This window comes from Phodopus roborovskii, unplaced genomic scaffold (assembly GCF_943737965.1).
Source record: "Phodopus roborovskii unplaced genomic scaffold, PHOROB, whole genome shotgun sequence".
NCBI classification, from domain to species: Eukaryota; Metazoa; Chordata; class Mammalia; order Rodentia; family Cricetidae; genus Phodopus; species Phodopus roborovskii.
This window is the reverse complement of record NW_026125940.1, coordinates 361,066-378,978: the sequence shown is the minus strand read 5'-3', so window position 1 is coordinate 378,978 and position 17,913 is coordinate 361,066. Positions and strand designations below refer to the sequence as shown.

General features: G+C 43.6%; 2 protein-coding genes across 4 annotated transcripts in view; one reads left to right on the top strand and one right to left on the bottom strand.

Annotated features, from left to right (window-relative positions):
- Window positions 1-5,629: 5,629 nt before the first annotated feature.
- Zcchc18 (zinc finger CCHC-type containing 18) lies at window positions 5,630-8,978 on the bottom strand. Of its 2 annotated transcripts, XM_051179073.1 has the most exons (5): window positions 8,838-8,978; window positions 8,412-8,479; window positions 8,028-8,079; window positions 7,726-7,865; window positions 5,630-7,330 (listed from the first exon to the last, which is right to left on the bottom strand). In XM_051179073.1, the coding sequence occupies exon 5, from the start codon at window positions 7,203-7,205 to the stop codon at window positions 6,024-6,026; it is 1,182 nt and encodes a 393-aa protein (XP_051035030.1). In that variant the 5' UTR covers window positions 7,206-7,330; window positions 7,726-7,865; window positions 8,028-8,079; window positions 8,412-8,479; window positions 8,838-8,978; the 3' UTR covers window positions 5,630-6,023. The 2 variants fall into 2 exon arrangements, with proteins under 2 accessions (XP_051035030.1, XP_051035028.1); XM_051179071.1 differs by lacking the exon at window positions 8,838-8,978 and having other exon boundaries at window positions 8,412-8,553.
- Window positions 8,436-17,913, top strand: part of Slc25a53 (solute carrier family 25 member 53) — a 36,581-nt gene continuing 27,103 nt past the window's right edge. Inside the window, exon 1 of one of the 2 annotated variants that reach the window (XM_051179070.1) lies at window positions 8,436-8,859. In XM_051179070.1, coding sequence (XP_051035027.1) covers window positions 8,436-8,859 — 424 coding nt within the window. Of the gene's footprint in view, window positions 8,954-17,913 lie in introns of both variants that reach the window. The other variant, XM_051179069.1, reaches the window with a different exon arrangement.

Below are 17,913 nucleotides of genomic sequence, written 5' to 3'. Positions count from 1 at the left end.
GACATTTCCCTTGCATCAAATCTCCCACCTTGCCCCTTGAGCTTCTACACCTCTTTGGCTAGCTAGCTGCTATCCTCCAAACTATTACTTATCCTTTTGCATGAGGTTTGATTTGCCACCTTTCATTGAACAGTTTTTAGGCAATGAGAATTGAATTCAAGGAACCAGGGACCGTACACAGTCTCAGCCAGACCAACCATCTACTTTTCTGACCTGAGCTACCCCAGCTTGGAACAGTGCTCCTTCGCTCCCCTCTGCAACTAATAAAGCATTGTACGGTGCCTTCCTGGTCAAAGACAGATCCTGCTTGGAGAGGAATTACTGGGTTTTCTCTCAGATGTATTCTGTCCTACTTCACGTTGGGGAAAGTTGTTCAGGCTACTTATTTTAGTGGAACTCTATGTGGAGAGTCTGGAAGATCTATCTTCAAGCTAAGACTTTGCAAATGTTCATTCATGTAAACCTCACCACAATGCTATGAAGAACTTCCTGTTTGTTATCAATGAGGAAGCTGAAGCACACCTAAGATTAATTACCTTTCCCAAATAGAGGAAGGAGTTTAGGAATACACAAATCATCCCTTTCCTGTCTTTATTTACCATTCTAGGGTACAAAACCCTGATTAACCATCTTGAAACATAGTATAGTGTATTAGAATTGAAATGTACTTTTTCTAAAAAGCAGAGCTATATATAGTTCAAGGGTAGATTACTTGCCTACTCTAAGTACCCAGGTTTGAGCCTTAGCACTGAAAAAATAAACTTCATATGCTACTAAGCTGTTGCCTGATGAAGTCCAAAAGCTACATTGAGAACATGACTTTATTAGCACAGTTTTGCTTGTTGAAAGTAAAGCAGTTATCTTCTTTTTCACCAATATATCCTTGAGAAGTGTAGCCCCATCAAAGGAAGATTTATAGTAGTCAAAAGAAGAAGGTAGTGATGTACTTTCATTACAATAGGAGAACATGAGCCCAGACCTCCTCAATATCTCAAGATGAGGTATTCAGAGAGGGTAAAAATGAAGTGATTGAAACTATGGTATACTCTATCATGAGGCAAAATTCTTTCCCTGGACTTCAGCCTGAGAGAGTGTGCATCATGTTCGAGGAAGAAGAGTTGCTGTGATCAGCCATTGTTCCTTTTCTTAAAGGCATGCTGAATCTGGAGAGCTCATTGCTATCCCATGTTTGGTGGTGGAGGACAAACTTTCCCATACAGCTTGTTTCACAGCAATTAGAATCTCTCCCATTTATTCACTTTAGAAACAATGATAGAATGTTTAGGTCACCATGATCCATATTTTCCCAGTATTACCCTTGTATGCTGAAGAAATAGACAACAGACTTTTAATAAGTAAGGGCTGAGAATACTCAAGTATGTATAATAAGATGAGTTAGTCATCTGTCAAGTCAGGGATGGAAGAGAATGGACTGCTCTTGTAAGTGGTTGATAGTCTAGGTGAGATATTGTGGAGTGTATGAGGGTCATGGTAAGGGAAACAAGTAGAAAGACACAAATACTGTGGAAATACATGATCGGGCATGTTGACAGCATGTGGAGGAGAGTTTATAGTAACACCCATCTTAAGATTTTGAACTGAGTTATTCAGTGGTAGAGTGCATGCCTATGAACCTTAGGTTCATCTTCAGCATCAAAAAGGAAGTTGTTAATTTGAACAACTGGCAAACTATGGTGCTGTTTTTGTTTTGTTTTTGCTGAAAAAGAAGCAACTGAAAGGAAAATAACACAGACAATTTTCTTAATTCATTTAAATTGTATTTATTTTTAGACATCTAAGTGCTTGCATCATCTGCTCTGCCTCTGAAGGCCCTAAGAAGGAAGCTGGATCTACAGACAGTTATAAGCAGTTTGATACAGGTGCTGGGAACCAAACTTAGGTCCTCTGCAAGATAAGCCACTGCTCTTAAATGCTGAGCCACCCCTCCAAGTAAAGGAACATTTTTTTTTAAGAATTCTGTTTTGAGGGTGTTTGGTTTAAGTGGCTTATTGTTTTAATTTTAAATACAATGAGTCTGGAGTCCATAGAAGAGATTAGATAGAGTAGAATATATACTTTTGGAAAGTAGTATGAAGTACCATAGGGATAAATACCAACACACATAGAATTGGATAATAATGAAAAATTGACCTTTCATGCAAGCTTGTAGAATCCAAGCAATTCAAACAGTCACACCAAAGTGTATATACTGCGTGTAAAATGAAAGTTCGAAAAATAAATGTAACATGTTCCAAATATAATAATTGAAGTAAAAGAGGAAAGAGTATAGATTGGTGGAAGACAAAACAAGTTATATGAAAATCGATTCAAAAGTCAAGTTGTATGCACAAAAGTCTTGCCCAAAATAACGATACATGTATGAACTAAAAAAATATTTGTAAGGTGAACTCAATGTCACTGAATTCGTACAATAAAAATGTTAAAAATGTGAAAAGATACATATGGGTATAGTACATAATCATAACATTTTTTCACGTTGACTAATATCTAAACAATAATCCAACACAGTGTGAAAGATTGTAGGTAAAGGAAGTTATGTAAAACATGAACAATTCCTTTTTGTTGTTGTTTTTCGGTTTGAGACTGGGTTTCACTATGTAGCTTTGACTGGCCTAGAGTTCATGATACAGATCAGGCTTGCCTCAAACTCTCAGAGATGGGCCTACTTCTGCTTCCCAAGTGCTAGGATTAAAGGCGAACAACACAGCATTAAAACATGAAGACAGGCAGGCCTGATCTACAGAGTGAGTTCCAGGACAGCCAACACTACACAAAGAAACCTGCCTCAAAACCCGATTAATAGATAATTAAATAAAACATGAACAATTCTTGAAACTATCTGATGAATAGTTGAAGTTTCATTACACTATTCTCTAAACGTTTGCTTGAAAACTTCCACAAAAAAACAATTTGTATAATCATTTGAAAACTTGCATAAAGCTGAATTGACTCTTACACACTATAAGTCTTTAGGAGCTCAGAGGTAAAAGGATATTAAAGGCAAGTTAGGGTAGTCTGAAGAAGTCTTTATTGCTGTACTTGCTTGAGTTTACTGGAGTTGGTTATTTCTGTACTAGCATGCAGCTGTGCTATCAGAGAGAGTTGCCCTTGTCTTAGGAGACATTTTTCCTGTGAGGTTTTGCTGTTCCTAGAACCCATGGTGACTGTAGGATTAGGACACTGACTGACTTGTCTGTCTGCATTTAGCCTTGAAGAGGGGTGAATACAAGAAGAACCCCTTGAGTGATTAACATGCCTATGTGCAGAGGTTAACAGGTAACTGAAAGGAAAAGGATACAGACACAAAATGAAGGCAGAAATGCCAGGTTTTCTCCTCTTGATATCTTCCTGTTAAAGAAGGTACATATCTTTCTTTTTCTTGTTTCTTTTAATTATTTTGAGACTGTAGCTCAGGCTGTCCTAGAATTCTCTAAGTAGACCAAGCTGACCTTTGAACTCAAAGAGCTCTGCATGTCTCTGCGTCCAGAGTGCTGGAATAGAAGGGTGCCCCACTACATCCAGTTAGTACATATTTCTTGAATAAAGGAAAATTCAGTGTTCCACAAATTGAACTAGAAATTATCCACTTTGTATCATTTTTGATGCAATGAAAATGCACACAGTTTCAGGTGTGTGTGTAGTTAAAAGAATGGAGAAGGAAGACAAGAAGATAAGTTGCAGGGTAGGTTTTCAATTCAGTGCTCTATACTGAATCTCCCAGGCCACTGCAATAAAAAGGACAGCAATGGTGGCTATAGCATGCACTTCTTCTTAAAACTTTCTGAGCAAAATTGTGGCCGCATAACATTTAAACCTGAGGAACTCACCTAAAACCATAGCATACGCCTGAGAAAAAATGAGCAGCCAAAGCAGAAATGGTTTTAAAATCTGGGATCCAGGATAGATTTTAGAGTGATAGAGAAAAGGCTACAACCCAGAAAGAGAGTTGAGAATCCTGTAGCTTTGGAGGCACAAGGGACCTATGCAGGGAGAGGCAGCGGAGGACCCCCCTTGAGCTCCTGAGATATGGAAATGAGTGCAAGAAGCCTGGAAGTATTCCAGAAGAGTGTAATACATGGCCCCTTGAACCCATGCCCCTGGCAAGTCCTCAGCCAAAGGATCTCAGGAACACAATCCCTTCTGCTTTCCTGGTCTTCAAGGCTAAGGAGGCAGAGGCTTTAGGACAATATGAAGTTCTGGGAGCAGGGAGGTGGTGGTGGGCAGAGCATAAAAGGTAAGCCCCATCACCAAGAGATGAGTGTGGCGTCAGCAAAGGGGGAGCAAATGATATGGGGGGAGGGTAGGGATATGGAACAGGACTAGAGGCCAAGCCCAAGCAGAAGGCAAGTCGGGTGACTCTAGCAGAAACACTCTAAGGCAAGTTGTGAGTGCAGCATCCTAGAGAAGCCTGCATGTGGCACCTGGCTTCTGCTCCTCTCTCAGGGTCTCAGCCTGAACTCCCACTGTCCCTATTTAGTGGGCTGTATAGCCTACTAACATATAAGTATATTCTCAACCACAGACCACAGCGTCCTGGGTTCCGTGTGGAACTTGCTGTCTGCAAATGTTGCTAGCCTTCCTGTCTCTGCCTGTCTTCCATCCTGATCCGTATGTGCTCTCTTCATCCTTGTTTCTGCCTGGCCAGCTGTGTGCTTCCTTCCCGACATGCCAGCTGCCACTGCTGCATGCTTTTGTCTTAGACCTTTGCAAACCCTATCATATTAGGGGAAAATGATTCAAATCGAGGCTGCAGAGATATCTCAGCACTTAAGAATGATTTACACCCTTGAAGACCTAGATTTAGTTCCCAGTTCCTACCCTTTATAGACACCCCAGTTCCAGGGAATCTGACACCCTCTTCTGGACTCTCTAGGCTCATAATACATGTAGGCAAAATGCTGTACACTTCAAATAAAAATAAGTCTTTTACAGATGCTTCAGATCCCTAGATCAGCATTCATTCCACTCTCCTGTCAGCCTTGTATGAAATCCCTCTCCTCTTATATTTATGGTGTGAGCCTAGCCTTTAACGGCTGAGCTATCCCTCCAGCCCAAAATCGTTCTCCTTTAGTATGCTTAGTACAAAGACTAATGTACTCATAAGGGAGGTGCTCAAAGATAGATATCTGATGTCATCTTTATCCTCTGATCCCAAGCCAAGAGGTGAGACAGAAACAGATGGACGGGGACAGCCCCTCTTTGGCCTACAATCACACCTTCACAAGATATATTTGAGGCCATTGAAACATTAACTAGTTGGTGTAGATGGCTCTATGAACTAGGAGGCAGGCCAGTTATAAGAGGCTTTGAAGAGCTATTTAGCTCATCTCAGCTTCCATTTTTCCCTTTAAGTAAAACACCCTTACTTACTATAGCTGTTACAATTGGTTTCAGTTTTAATCTTTCCCAAAGAGATGACATTAAATTAGATGCTTATATATTCATTTATTTAGAAGTCCACAATATATACTGCCTGATGAAAAAATACATATAGAACATCACTTATATTTGATCACTTTTATCTATACATACATATCTAGGCACACAGGTACAGGAAAATATACAGGCACACAGGTACAGGAAAATATACAGGCACACAGGTACAGGAAAATATACAGGCACACAGGTACAGGAAAATATACAGAAGGACAATCACCAAAGGGTTGACAACGATTGTATCAGGGTGAGAATTTCAGGTAATGCATACTTTAGGGATTTTTTTAAAATTTCATTTGGAAGGTTCAGAAAGATACCACTTCATGAACAGATTTAAATCACCACAGAAATACACACAGGGAAACAACCATTAAGCAGTCAGAGGAATAAGCACGGAATGATGTGGGGGCCATCCCTCTCCTTTATGTGGTATGCAAGCCTGCTTTGTCTTCCCCAAAGAAGACTGCTTTTGAATAAATTCCTTTCGAAACCCACCCCATCCTTGTTTCCTGCAGAATCAGCTTCTGGATAGAGTTAAATATTGATCTGGGGCTGAGGCTCACACCTTAGTATGGTGTAGGGGGTTTTGATCTCTCCATATGAGTCAGCTCCTGAAGAGTGACTATCAGATTCTCAAAAACCTGGACCTTGTTGCTGGTGTTGTCACAGGTTTCTTTTGCATGCCCCTCCTCACCACAGTGGGGACAGCGGATTGGGTACTTTCGCTTTCTGGTTCTGCGTAGATCCCCAGGCCCATTATTCCTTTGCCCAGAACCACTGCTAGTGGAAGGAGACTCATCATCAAAATTGTTGGGAGATTCAATAGCTAGCATTTCATCCTGTGTAGTGGCTCTGCCTTGGAGGGAGGGGGCATCCGGGGATGGCAGTGGAGGGTCCTCGGGCTCCACCAGGATCACATCTTCATCTGAGTCATCCTGGGAGTCATCTATCTCTATTACATTGCAGTCAGTGCTGCCTATCACTATAGGCAGGGAGCCCTGAAAGACTATAGGGCTGGCAGCCCTCTCCATTATTGTCTCAGATCTTCTGGGCCGCTTATGTTTAAAAAAAGTGTCATCCCACTCTTCTTCCTCCCTTACCATCCTGATTAACTCCAGGAAGTCAGGAAGGCTTTCCTGCTCATTATATGCATGCATTTGGAGAAGCCCCTTAAGCTTGATGCGCAGGTCCCTACTGAGCTCAGCCCCTACAAGAAGCTGGTGCATGCGAATCCTGTTTGCCTCCCCCTCAGCAAGGACCCCTGCCTGGATTGCATTCTGCAGCTGCACCTCTAAACGGATCATATACAGGGAAGGTTTTTCTCCATGTGCCTGCAGGGTGTTTAAAAATTTACCATGAGCTGTCACACTGCTCTCAGACTCCCCAAACACCAGTTTCATTCCCCGAAGAAATTCTGCCACATTTAAATTGGGATTGGCAGCCTGGAGCAAACGCATGACCTCCCGGGCAGGGCCCCTGAGGGTTCTCATCAGGCGTTTAAGCTTTTCCTCCTCAGACATGTGCCAGTCTGGCAGGACCTCCTGGACTTGGCTTAGCCAGTTCTCAAAGGTTTCTTCCCCCTGGGCCAGCTCTGCCCTCCCAGAAAACAATTTCATGTTTCTATCTGCTATGTTGGCTAGCAAAGGACCAAGACTCCTCCCCAGGGCCCTCAGCATGGAATGGGCCAAAGGCAGAAAAGCTGCGTTCTGCCTTCGGCTGTTACCCATCCGAGCAAGGATGCTAGCCATGTCTGACAACAGTTGGGTATCTGAATGCAAGATGCTTGGGCTTTCTGTGAACAAAATCAGCCCAGTCGGCAGAAACCTCCAAAGAAACGTTCCTGGGCAGTGCCTTCCTTGTGTTTGAGTAAGAACTGTAAAAGAAAAAAGAAAAAGAAAAAAAAAAAAAAAAGGTTAAAAAACACAGGGGACTTGGAATGAAGCTTCTAGTCACATTTTCTAAAGGCTTATATATTTGCCCACTGCCCTAAAACCACTCAGCAGGAAACTGGGACTTAACTTTAAGGAGCAATAAGGTTCCCCTGCACTAGTGAGGCCTTTGTCACAGTCACATTTACTCCCTTCTCACTGTACCCCATCTCACTCACTGCCTGTTCTCCAGGAGAGGCAGCAACTGTTGCTTGGCATTCTAGATGCAATAGCCTTTGGAGCCCATACCAAATAGAGAACTCAAAATAGAGGACAATAGAGTAAAGCCTTAAAGATATTAGGTCATAACGGCCCCCCACCCCACCCCTTTGATTCTTACCAGAGCTCAGAAGATGGCCTTCACCTTTCCTAAACCCAGCCTCTGCAACAGGTGCTTTCCATGCGTGTTCTGGTCCTGGGCAGGGTTGATCTGTGTCCACAGGCTTCTCAGATCCGGGTGCTCCAAACCTGTAGTTTATACTGCGCCACAGCAAAGGGAAGGAAAGGGAAGACGTCAGAAGCAGCCTCTTCATCCCTTCACTGGCTCCATTGTTGCCAGGTGGAAAAACCCTACCTTCAGAATAAAAGCCAAAGGGCCCACCCCTCCCCCAATAAGCTTCACCCGAGAAACCAGCGGCCTACCAGCTCCGCAATCAGTCATACAGAATTCAAGTTCGGAATCGGCTTTGATGGGCTGCCATGGAGAAAAAAAAAGAGAAATTGGATACCCTCCCACCCCCCCCTCCGGATCTATCCACGAAGAAATGAGAGAAAAGGGACTTCATGACAGACCGACTGAAAAATTTCCCCTCTGCCATTTGCTACCTTTCTAGGGGTGGGGGTGGGGATGTCCTTTTTTCCAACCCAGGCAAATCTACCCTAAGGTAGCATCCAAGTGAAGCTCACCTCCTCCCACCATGTAGCCTGACCACTACCTTGCCTTGAAGTTATCAGTTCTGAAGCCCCAAATTGTAAGGTTTCATTCTTCCATCTCCGCGTTAACTGATTTCACCTCCCTTTCTTTACCTGGACTTCGTAGATGGACAACGGATGGATGGTCGGGCGTCAGGAACAGCTGTCACGTCTCTTAGGCCCTGCAGGGAAAGGATGGCGCCTCAGCCAGTGAGCTGTCTAGGCTACCCAATAGATCTGGGCTGCCCAGCCAGGGGTAGCGCAGTTGCCGCAGCGGTTTCCAAGGCAGTTGCAGCTGCCCCCGCCCTCCAGTTCAGCTTGCGAACAGCAGCGGCTGCTTTTAGCGTCTGCCCATTGAGACAAAAGAGCATGACGAGAGGGGTGGCGTGGCCAATCAGCGGTGTACGGGGGCGGCCTCCCCCGCAAAGCCTGGGCCAGGATGCTAATGCCTGCCAGAGGGGGGGGGGACCTGCTGGAGGGGGCTGCGGCAGACTGGCGAGGGAGCGGGCGCGGCGTCAAGTGCAGCTCGGACTCACCGACCTGGCCCATTTACATTTCACTCGTGAGTTTGCAGCTTCCCCTCTCTTCCCTTCTTCCTATCGCCTTCCGCCTTGGCTCTCCTCAGCTGCTTTGCGACCGGATGCCTTAAACACGAGGTGGGACCGAAAGCAAGTGAACAATGAGAGTTCTTCACCTTTGTATAGGGGGGAAGGGGAGTGCATTTGCTGAGCGCTTTTTGTGTGCCAGCGCGCTTGCACGGACATCCCATTTATTCTTCTCACCAGTCTTGTGACAAAACGTAGCAGTGTGTCCATTTAACGGAGAGGGGGATGTAAGCACCTAGGTACTATGGGTAGGAAGCACAGAAATAACAGCTCACACTCCAGCCCTGGCGTCGAACTTCATAGGGTACACCTTTTAAACAACCCTCTCTTGTGTCAGATTAAGGGTTAGTAGAGAGAAGCCAAAATGAGGATGAGAGGACCAGTTTAGGGCTATATAAAAATTAATGAACGGCTGTCTGCAACTTACTGATGAAAAAAACTGATCCACCATGAGATTGGGCATCTTGTTCTGTATCATGCAGCAAATAAGCTAATTGCATCGGATTTTGCACCCTGGTCTGTTGTTCTGTCGATGCCAGCGTTTTCCTCTGTGTTAATGCCAACACTGCCCTGCTGGTCTTCCCGGAGAGAGCATTTTCACTCTCACATATCCACAAACTATCTCAGCAGCTTTGCTAAGGTGACTGTTGTATCTAGCAGGGGAGTGGGGAGACACCGAAGAGGAAGGCGACCTTCATGATATGCATTATACCGAGGAGGAAGCTGAGGCACTTTTCTGCTCACCTTTTTAAACAAAATCAAACCACCTGTTTGTAAAAACATCAGCATTTCTCTAGAATCCCAAAGAAAATCAGACTCAGAGATGACTTGTCTAAAATTACAGGGTGAAGCCAGAGCTTCCAATCCAGAATCCATGCTACAAACCCAGCTGGCTATCACAGAATGATTTTTGAGGGCTTGTTAGAAATGTGCATTCCCAGGATCCAGCTCTAGGTATTTGGGTTTGCTGGGACAGGGGATGAAAAATGTCATTTGTATTTTACCTGTTGCTATAATTGGTTCTGGATTGTAGAGAATCTGTGAACCACTGTTCTAAACACCACACCACGATGAAGGCTATCAAAAAATGGGTCAGCCACTTAAATGTTTGTCCACAGCCTGTTTGTCCTGACACTTAATCCCAGAGCAGAAGTTTCCTCTCTTGAGTCCTTCTTGAAATTGCATGCAAAGGATTTGAACACTTCTTTCTGATACCATTGCTCTGTGAATGGGCCCGTGGCCCCCAAACAGTTAAGAACTGCTGCCCTGCCATCTTCAAAACATCTTCCTCTTTCAACACCTGCCTGAGGAAGAAGTGTTAGAAACAAAACACCATTTGACCTAACCCACACCAGAGCTCTTGGCGGCTGATATAGCTTTTTCATTTCCTGGCTCAAGGATAGGTTGCTAGGCTGCCCTTCTGTGAGCTCTTCAGGGGACTTCTCCTTTGCTGGCTTTGGCATCACTAGCACCAGAGAAGGAGCGACTCCATGGAAACGGCATGCAAGGCTGTCCAGAGTGAATGCGCCGTGAAGGCAGATGCAGAGGCTAGAAACCTGCTCAATTTCCCCTGCCTTTTGCTTCTTTCACAGCAGGGATCACTTCTCTGTGTAGATAGTAGACAGCTAGGAGACCCTCCCCCCAGGCAGGGTTTGCTCACCACCAGGAACAGTTTGAAACCCTGCAATTGCTGTTGGCTTCATCTTCAGTCTGCTAAGGTATTCCACATGTTCCTGTCTGCCTTCTTATTTACAACTGCAATGACTAGACTTGCATAAGCAATTCAAATTTGGAAGGAAGCACATCCTCTGTATTGTACAAACCTCTGTTGTAGTTCTCTTGGGGATGGAAGTGTGGTACAGGTGGTGGAAGGTAGAGAGTGGTGGAGGCACATAGGAGGCAGGTGGCTCACCTTGCAGAGTTAAGGGTGGGTCTGGGAGTATCTGGTGGGTTTTCTTCATACTCTTGCTTCTGTTCCCTAGTACCATGATGTTAGACCACAACTCCACAGCAGACACTTGTTCTGTGTTTCCATTGGCTTCATCACCAAAGTAGATATTATGTTGGCCCTGGTGGGTAGAATCAAGGAACTAAGAATAGACCTGAGAGTTCTGATAAAAAAGAAATGAAAAGAATGGATTGCCTATAGGTTCAGAGGTTAAAGTATGAATGTTTTAGAGCAAAGTTATGACCAAGGTCCATTGGGATACAAACCATCTTTTCTCTCTGGTCACATGTGCACCAAAGGATGTTCTAAGGAGACCACATTTTCCAATTTTGACAAATGAACCTTAAAAGCTTGAGGGTTAGGAGGTAAAGCTTTCAGATGAAATAATTGGCTGCTTTTGGCAGTGGGCCTTCTCTGTGCCAGGAACTTTCCATCTATTATCTCATTTAAACTTCTCGGTAGCCCCGATGACACAGGCATCAAGTACCATTTTCAAGAGAAGAGAATTGAGAGTTTCAAAGTATCAATTGTAGCTTCTCTAAGGTCCTATTCCTTGGGAGTGGAAGCAGTGGGGTGCTAGCCCAGGACTGCCAAACTCTAGAACATATGAATACATTTCTTTTCCAGTTGGAAGGGAAAAGCATAAATGCATCTTGCAGGGATAGGTATAGAGTTCATGGGAGACTATTTTCTTAGTATGGAAAAAAACCTGATTTCATCCCTAATACTGAGAAAAAAAGGATAAAAAGGATAAAAGAAACAACCCTAATACAAGATCCTACCTAATATAGCCATTGGAACATGTTAGCAGTTTTACCATGATTTGACCTTAGCCTCTGCCACATCCCCCCAAAATAATAACGGACTTTAAAATAACGATAGTAAGGCTCAGAGGTGTTGAAGAGAATTAATCAAGATAATAAAACTAAAGAATGGCAGTTTTGTTCTCTACATCGTACATCAGTGGAGAAAATAAACATGGCCATCATTATGACTCCATTCTGTGAGTCTCTGCCATGTCTGCTTTTTGTTTGTTTCGTTTTGTTTTTCACTACCACCACCACCATCACCACAATGGGCTGTTCTGCCTTCACAGAGTATATATTCCTGAAGATCAGCCAAAACCAGATGAAGTGGCAGGCAGAAATACATCTAACATTCTTATAGGAGCCAGGGAAGGTTTTCTATGAATGTGAATCCTAAACATAATGTTCTAGGAGAACCTCCCCCTGTCAACAGTCGTTTCTCTCCTTTAGATCTCTCCCTCTGCCAGAAACACCTGTTTCCACTCTCCCACCTAGGAAGAGGTGATTTATTTAAGGACTGTGCCACATTTTTCCTTAGAAATTTTTTATTAACACATATCAATTGCACATTTCAGCACACTGGGAAGTCTTGAAAAATCCTATGGACAGAGTGACTCCTGATTTTTGCAGATCTCTAGTGTCCGAGTGGGGTTCAGTGTAATGTTGCTTTATACAAATACACCACGCATCAATAATACTGAACCATCCTTCATATAACCCCTTACCTTCACATCCCTAATACTTGGTTTTCTACTTACAGGTCTATCATTGCTAAGTTTCCACATACAAAAAATTCATGCTGTGTTTGACTTCCTCTTCATGACTGATTTCACTTAACATAGTAGCATCCTGTTCTTTTCATTCTTCTGTAGATGATAGGTTTCACTCTTTGTGGCTGTATAATAGTCCACTGTACTTGTCTACATAACTCATTTTAATTATCCATTCATTTGTTAATTGGCACTAAGACTGATTTTGTAATAATCATTGTGGATAGCGTGGCAACAAACTTGGGCAATTAAGATGTCTCTTTTGTAGGCCTATTTTATTTTTTCCAGATATATATATATCAGGAGTGAAATAGCTGAACAACTGGCTTTATTTAGACTTTTTCCTGTGGAGCCTTCATACTGATATCCATATTTTAATGGCAACTTATAGTCCCATAAACAGTGTATAATACTTGTCTTTTTTTCCATGTCCTTGCCAGCATTGCATTTTCACTGTCCTGGGCAAAATAAATTGTTCTTGTCTTTCTTCTTTGACTGTGATTATTTTTATTTTTTTTAATGTGTGGTTTAGTCCATGACTGAGCTGTCTACCCCACTAAATTCCCACGTCCTTGAAGACAGGCACAAAATCATATCTGTCTTTAGCTCCATAGTGATTTATCAATGACATGAAAGATGATCAATATGTGTTTTTAACTGAGCAAAGGACTGGCTGGGGATTCCCCCAAATTAACAAACAGATGTAGGACTGAGTCTTAGGATGCCCACGCATGATAACCCATCTTTACTAGAATAGCCTGGGAAGTCTTGGTTCCCATATGCTCATTTGATTAGGATTGCAGACACAGGAGGTAGATCATAGGGTTTAAATGATAACTGCTCATGGCAGGATCCAAGGCCATTCTCTGTCCCATACTTTGAAATTAATGTTAGGGTGCCAAGGTCCCCTGGAGAATTATGTTGAGCATTTGAATTAATAGAAAAAAGATCTTCTCTGGCTCCCTTTGAACAGTGGATATGTGCTAGCATGTCACTTAATCTGGCTCTAGATGGTCTTCAGGAATATGTGCTCAGTGAAAATAGATAATGAGGATGGGATACTTTTTTTTGATGCTTTAAAAAATTAAAGTCACCATGTCATAGATTTTCAGCAACTGCATGCCATTTCATGTTACTAATCTTTACAGCAGCCTTCTGTGTTATTGTTACCACTTTGTAGCAGAAGAACTTGAGACATTGAAATTCCCGCCTTCCCCAGACCACACAGCTAAAAAAGTGATGGAGGCAGAATTCAGTTCTATTTTTGTCCCCCAAAGTCTCTTTAAAGACAAATTCATGAGAAAAATATGAACTTTCTCCTTTCGTAAAATGCAAACAATTAGGTTTATAGGATGATGTATGAGATATTTAAGGTAAGGTGTTTCTAAATTCCTGTTCAATTTTAATTCCTCAAAATTGTTTGCATAAATGGTGGTACAAAAGTGAGACCTCATTACCTGCCAGAGGTGTGTTTTTAAAATCTCCCATATTCAAGTCCTGTGACAGAGCACAGTTTTGGGGATGACTACAGAGCAATTTAATTTTCTCTGCCTAATAATTGTATCACTAAAGTAAAATAGGCTCCAAGAGGTCATTGAATTTCTGATGTCATATGAAATGTTAATAACAGAACCAGGGCTTACAATATGGTTGTGCCAAACCATTTCCCTTCGACTAATTCAGGCTGACTTATGGAGTTGAATAGATTTTTTTTAATGGGCAAGAACTGGAATGTTATTGAGCTTAGACTTAGAAGATGTGAAAACCCTTTATTTCATCACTTGTCCTTATTAAAGTTAATGTAAGATTTGGAGGGGAGAGCTGTGGAATGTTCCAGGCTCCTGTAGTTTTAGAGGTATCAGTGACTAAGGCAGGAAGATAGGGGAAGGCCCCCCTTGAGCTCCTGAGATATGGAAATGAGTGCAAGAAGCCTGGAAGTATTCCAGAAGAAAGTAATACATGGCCCCTTGAACCCATGCCCCTGGCAAGTCCTCAGCCAAAGGATCTCAGGAACACAATCCCTTCTGCTTTCCTGGTCTTCATGGCTAAGGAGGCAGAGGCTTTAGGACAATATGAAGTTCTTGGAGCAGGGAGGTGGTGGTGGGCAGAGCATAAAAGGTAAGCCCCATCACCAAGAGATGAGTGTGGCGTCAGCAAAGGGGGAGCAAATGATATGGGGGGAGGGTAGGGATATGGAACAGGACTAGAGGCCAAGCCCAAGCAGAAGGCAAGTCGGGTGACTCTAGCAGAAACACTCTAAGGCAAGTTGTGAGTGCAGCATCCCAGAGAAGCCTGCATAGGTTGCATGTGGCACCTGGCTTCTGCTCCTCTCTCAGGGTCTCAGCCTGAACTCCCACTGTCCCTATTTAGTGGGCTGTATAGCCTACTAACATATAAGTATATTCTCAACCACAGACCACAGCGTCCTGGGTTCCGTGTGGAACTTGCTGTCAGCAAATGTTGCTAGCCTTCCTGTCTCTGCCTGTCTTCCATCCTGATCCGTATGTGCTCTCTTCATCCTTGTTTCTGCCTGGCCAGCTGTGTGCTTCCTTCCCGACATGCCAGCTGCCACTGCTGCATGCTTTCCTCAGATCTGTACAAACCTATCCTCCCTATCAACCTTCTCCTTCCCTCCCTCCCTTCGTTCTTCACTCTTTTTTTCGTCCTTCTTTCTTTCCTGACAAGGTTTCACTTGTGGCTCAGGTGGCTTTTAAAATTCAAATTTAAGTGATCCTCCTACCTCATACCCCCATGTAGCTCAGACTACAGGTATGAGCTACTGCATCTACCTCTTATTTCTTTGGTGGTAAAGTCCCTTCTGTGTCTTAACCCCAAAATTGCTTCTAATACTACTTCTCCATGTCTTAATATTTCCTTGTTTGACCTTGAATTTGATTAAGTATTTGAGGATGGTTTTGAACTCATCTTCCTGCCTTTACTGCCTAATGGATGGGCTACTCATGTGCACCATTATGTACAGTTTATATAGTGATGGGGATCAAACACACACCTTCATGAACAGCAGGAAATCACTCTGTCAATTAAGCTACATCCCCTGATTATCGCCTATGGGGATCATGACTGGTGCTTCTGGTATGCAGTGAGAAATAACAAGGCACACGGTTAAACATCATTGAGCAGCTAATGTAAGCATTACCATGGATTGGATGGAAAGGTATTCTGGCCAAGGAACACCGCAGGCCACAGTGAGCTTAGCAGCTTTCGGCCTTGCTTCAGGGAAAGGCCTCCCCAGTGTAACAGCTCTGTTATTGGGGGCTGGGGGCTTCCCCAGCAAAGTTGTTATAGTTCAGCTCCAGTTGCCTGAGTGTAACAAGTCAGCCTCACTAGGAGAAGGGTTCCCCTGGTGAAAGTGTTACAGTGATGCTCCACTTCTCTGCTCTGGCTCCAGCCAAAAGCTGTTAATTCTCTCCTCCACTACAGTCTGGTGAAGAAGGGTCTCACCCAAATCTCATTCAAGAGATTCATTGGGAGGGAATAATCCAGGAGAGTGGCTGCTTCTACCAGGGTGGAGGAGGACAGCTGGATAGACACAAGCTGAACAAACAGGAGTGGGGGATGGTGGTGGGGGGTGGGGGAAATAGGGTATTATTATATAGGGCTTCTAAGGGGCAGCGTTTTTCTTTCTTTTTGATAACATTTTTTATTTAAACAAGCTTCTTTTACACGTCAGTCCCAGTTCCTTTACCCTCCCCTTCTCCCATGTCTCCCTCACATCCCCCATCCCATCCCCTTTCTGCTCCCTACGGAAGGTGAGGCCTTCCATGGTGTATCTTTGAAGTCTGTCACATCATTTAGGGAAGAGCCTAGGCCCTCCCCATGTGTCTAGGCTGAGAGAGCATCCCTCTCTGTGGAATGGGCTCCCAAAGTCCATTCCTATACTAGGATAAATACTGATCCACTACCAGAGGACCCATAGACTTCCCAGTCCTCCTAACAAACACCCACATTCAGGGGATCTGGGTCAGTACTAGGCTGGTTTCCCAGAGCACAAAAAATTAAAATATAAATAAATAAATAAAACAAACAAAAACAAATGATGTCTCCTTAAAGGATGATCTGTATAAAGGAATTTATTTTAGGGACTGGTAAACAGGCTCAGTACCTGGATTCAAGGTTAGTTATGCTCTCCTCATGCATACATATTTAAGGTGAACAAGTGTGATCCAGAGATCCTAATCTACATAATGAGCAGCTAAAATATAACTTTTTATTTTTCAACAGTTGAAATCTCATATCTATTTAATTTGCATTTTTCCATGATAGCTACGTATGTTCAACATTTCATTTTTTTTCTTTTTATATTTTTTTATTTTACATATTGATCCCAGTCCCCTCTCCCTCCCACCCTCCCATACCCCTCATCCCATCCCCATCTACTCCCCATGGAGGGTGAGGCCACCCTTGAAGGATCATCTAAATCTGTCAAGTCATTTGGGGTAGGGCCTAGGCCCTCCTCCATGTCTCTAGGTTAAGGGAGTATCCCACCATGTGGAATGGGCTCCCAAAGCACTAGGGATACATCCAGGTTACACTGCCAGAGGTCCCATAGGCTGCCCAGGACTCCTAACTTAAACCCATGTTCAAGGGGGTCTGGGTTGGTCCTATGCTGGTTTCCCAGCTATCAGACTTGAGTCCATGACCTCCCCTTGTTCAGGTCAGCTGTTTCTGTGGGTTTCTCCAGCCTGATCTTGACCCCTTTGCTCATCACTTCTCCCTCCCTGCAACTGGATTCGAGGAGTTCGGCTTAATGTTTACCTGTGGGTGTCTACTTCTGCTTCCATCAGCTACTGGATGAAGGTTCTAGGATGGCATATAAGGTTGTCATCAATTTCATTATAGGGGAAGGACATTAAAGGTAACCTCTCCACTATAGCTTAGATTGTTAGTTAGTTGGGGTCATCCTCGTAGATCTCTGGGCATTTCCCTAGTGCCAGATTTCTCTGTATACATATAATGGCTCCTTCTATTTGGTGTCTCTTTTCTTGCTCTCCTCTATTCTTTCCCTGACTCAATCTTCCTGTTCCCTCATCCCCTCCTCTTCTCTCCTCTTCTTCTCTTCTCTTTCTCCTAACTCCTTCTCCCTGCCCCGCATGCTCCCAATTTGCTCTGGAGAACTTGTCCCTTCTGCGGGGGAACATGTATGTCTCTTTCAGGGTTCTCCTTGTTTTCGAGCTTTTCTGGTGGTGTGGACCGTAGGCTGGTGATCCTTTGCTCCATGTCTAATATCCATATTTGAGTGAGTGCATACTATGTTCCTCTTTTTGTGACTGGGTTACCTCACTCAACATGGTTTCTTCTAGTTCCATCCATTTGCCTGCGAATTTCAAGATTCCATTTTTCTTTTCAGGGCGAAGTTTTCCTAGGGAGAGGATTTCCAGGGTGGGGATTGGTCAGATTTCAGTTCCTGAGGTCAGACTGGCTGGATCTCCTGCTCAGGGATTGGTTAGTCTTTGCAGAGGTTTAGGG

Excerpts from the sequence above, each read along its gene's own strand:
- Zcchc18 (XM_051179073.1), bottom strand. The coding sequence starts at position 7,205 with ATGGCTAGCATCCTTGCTCGGATGGGTAACAGCCGAAGGCAGAACGCA.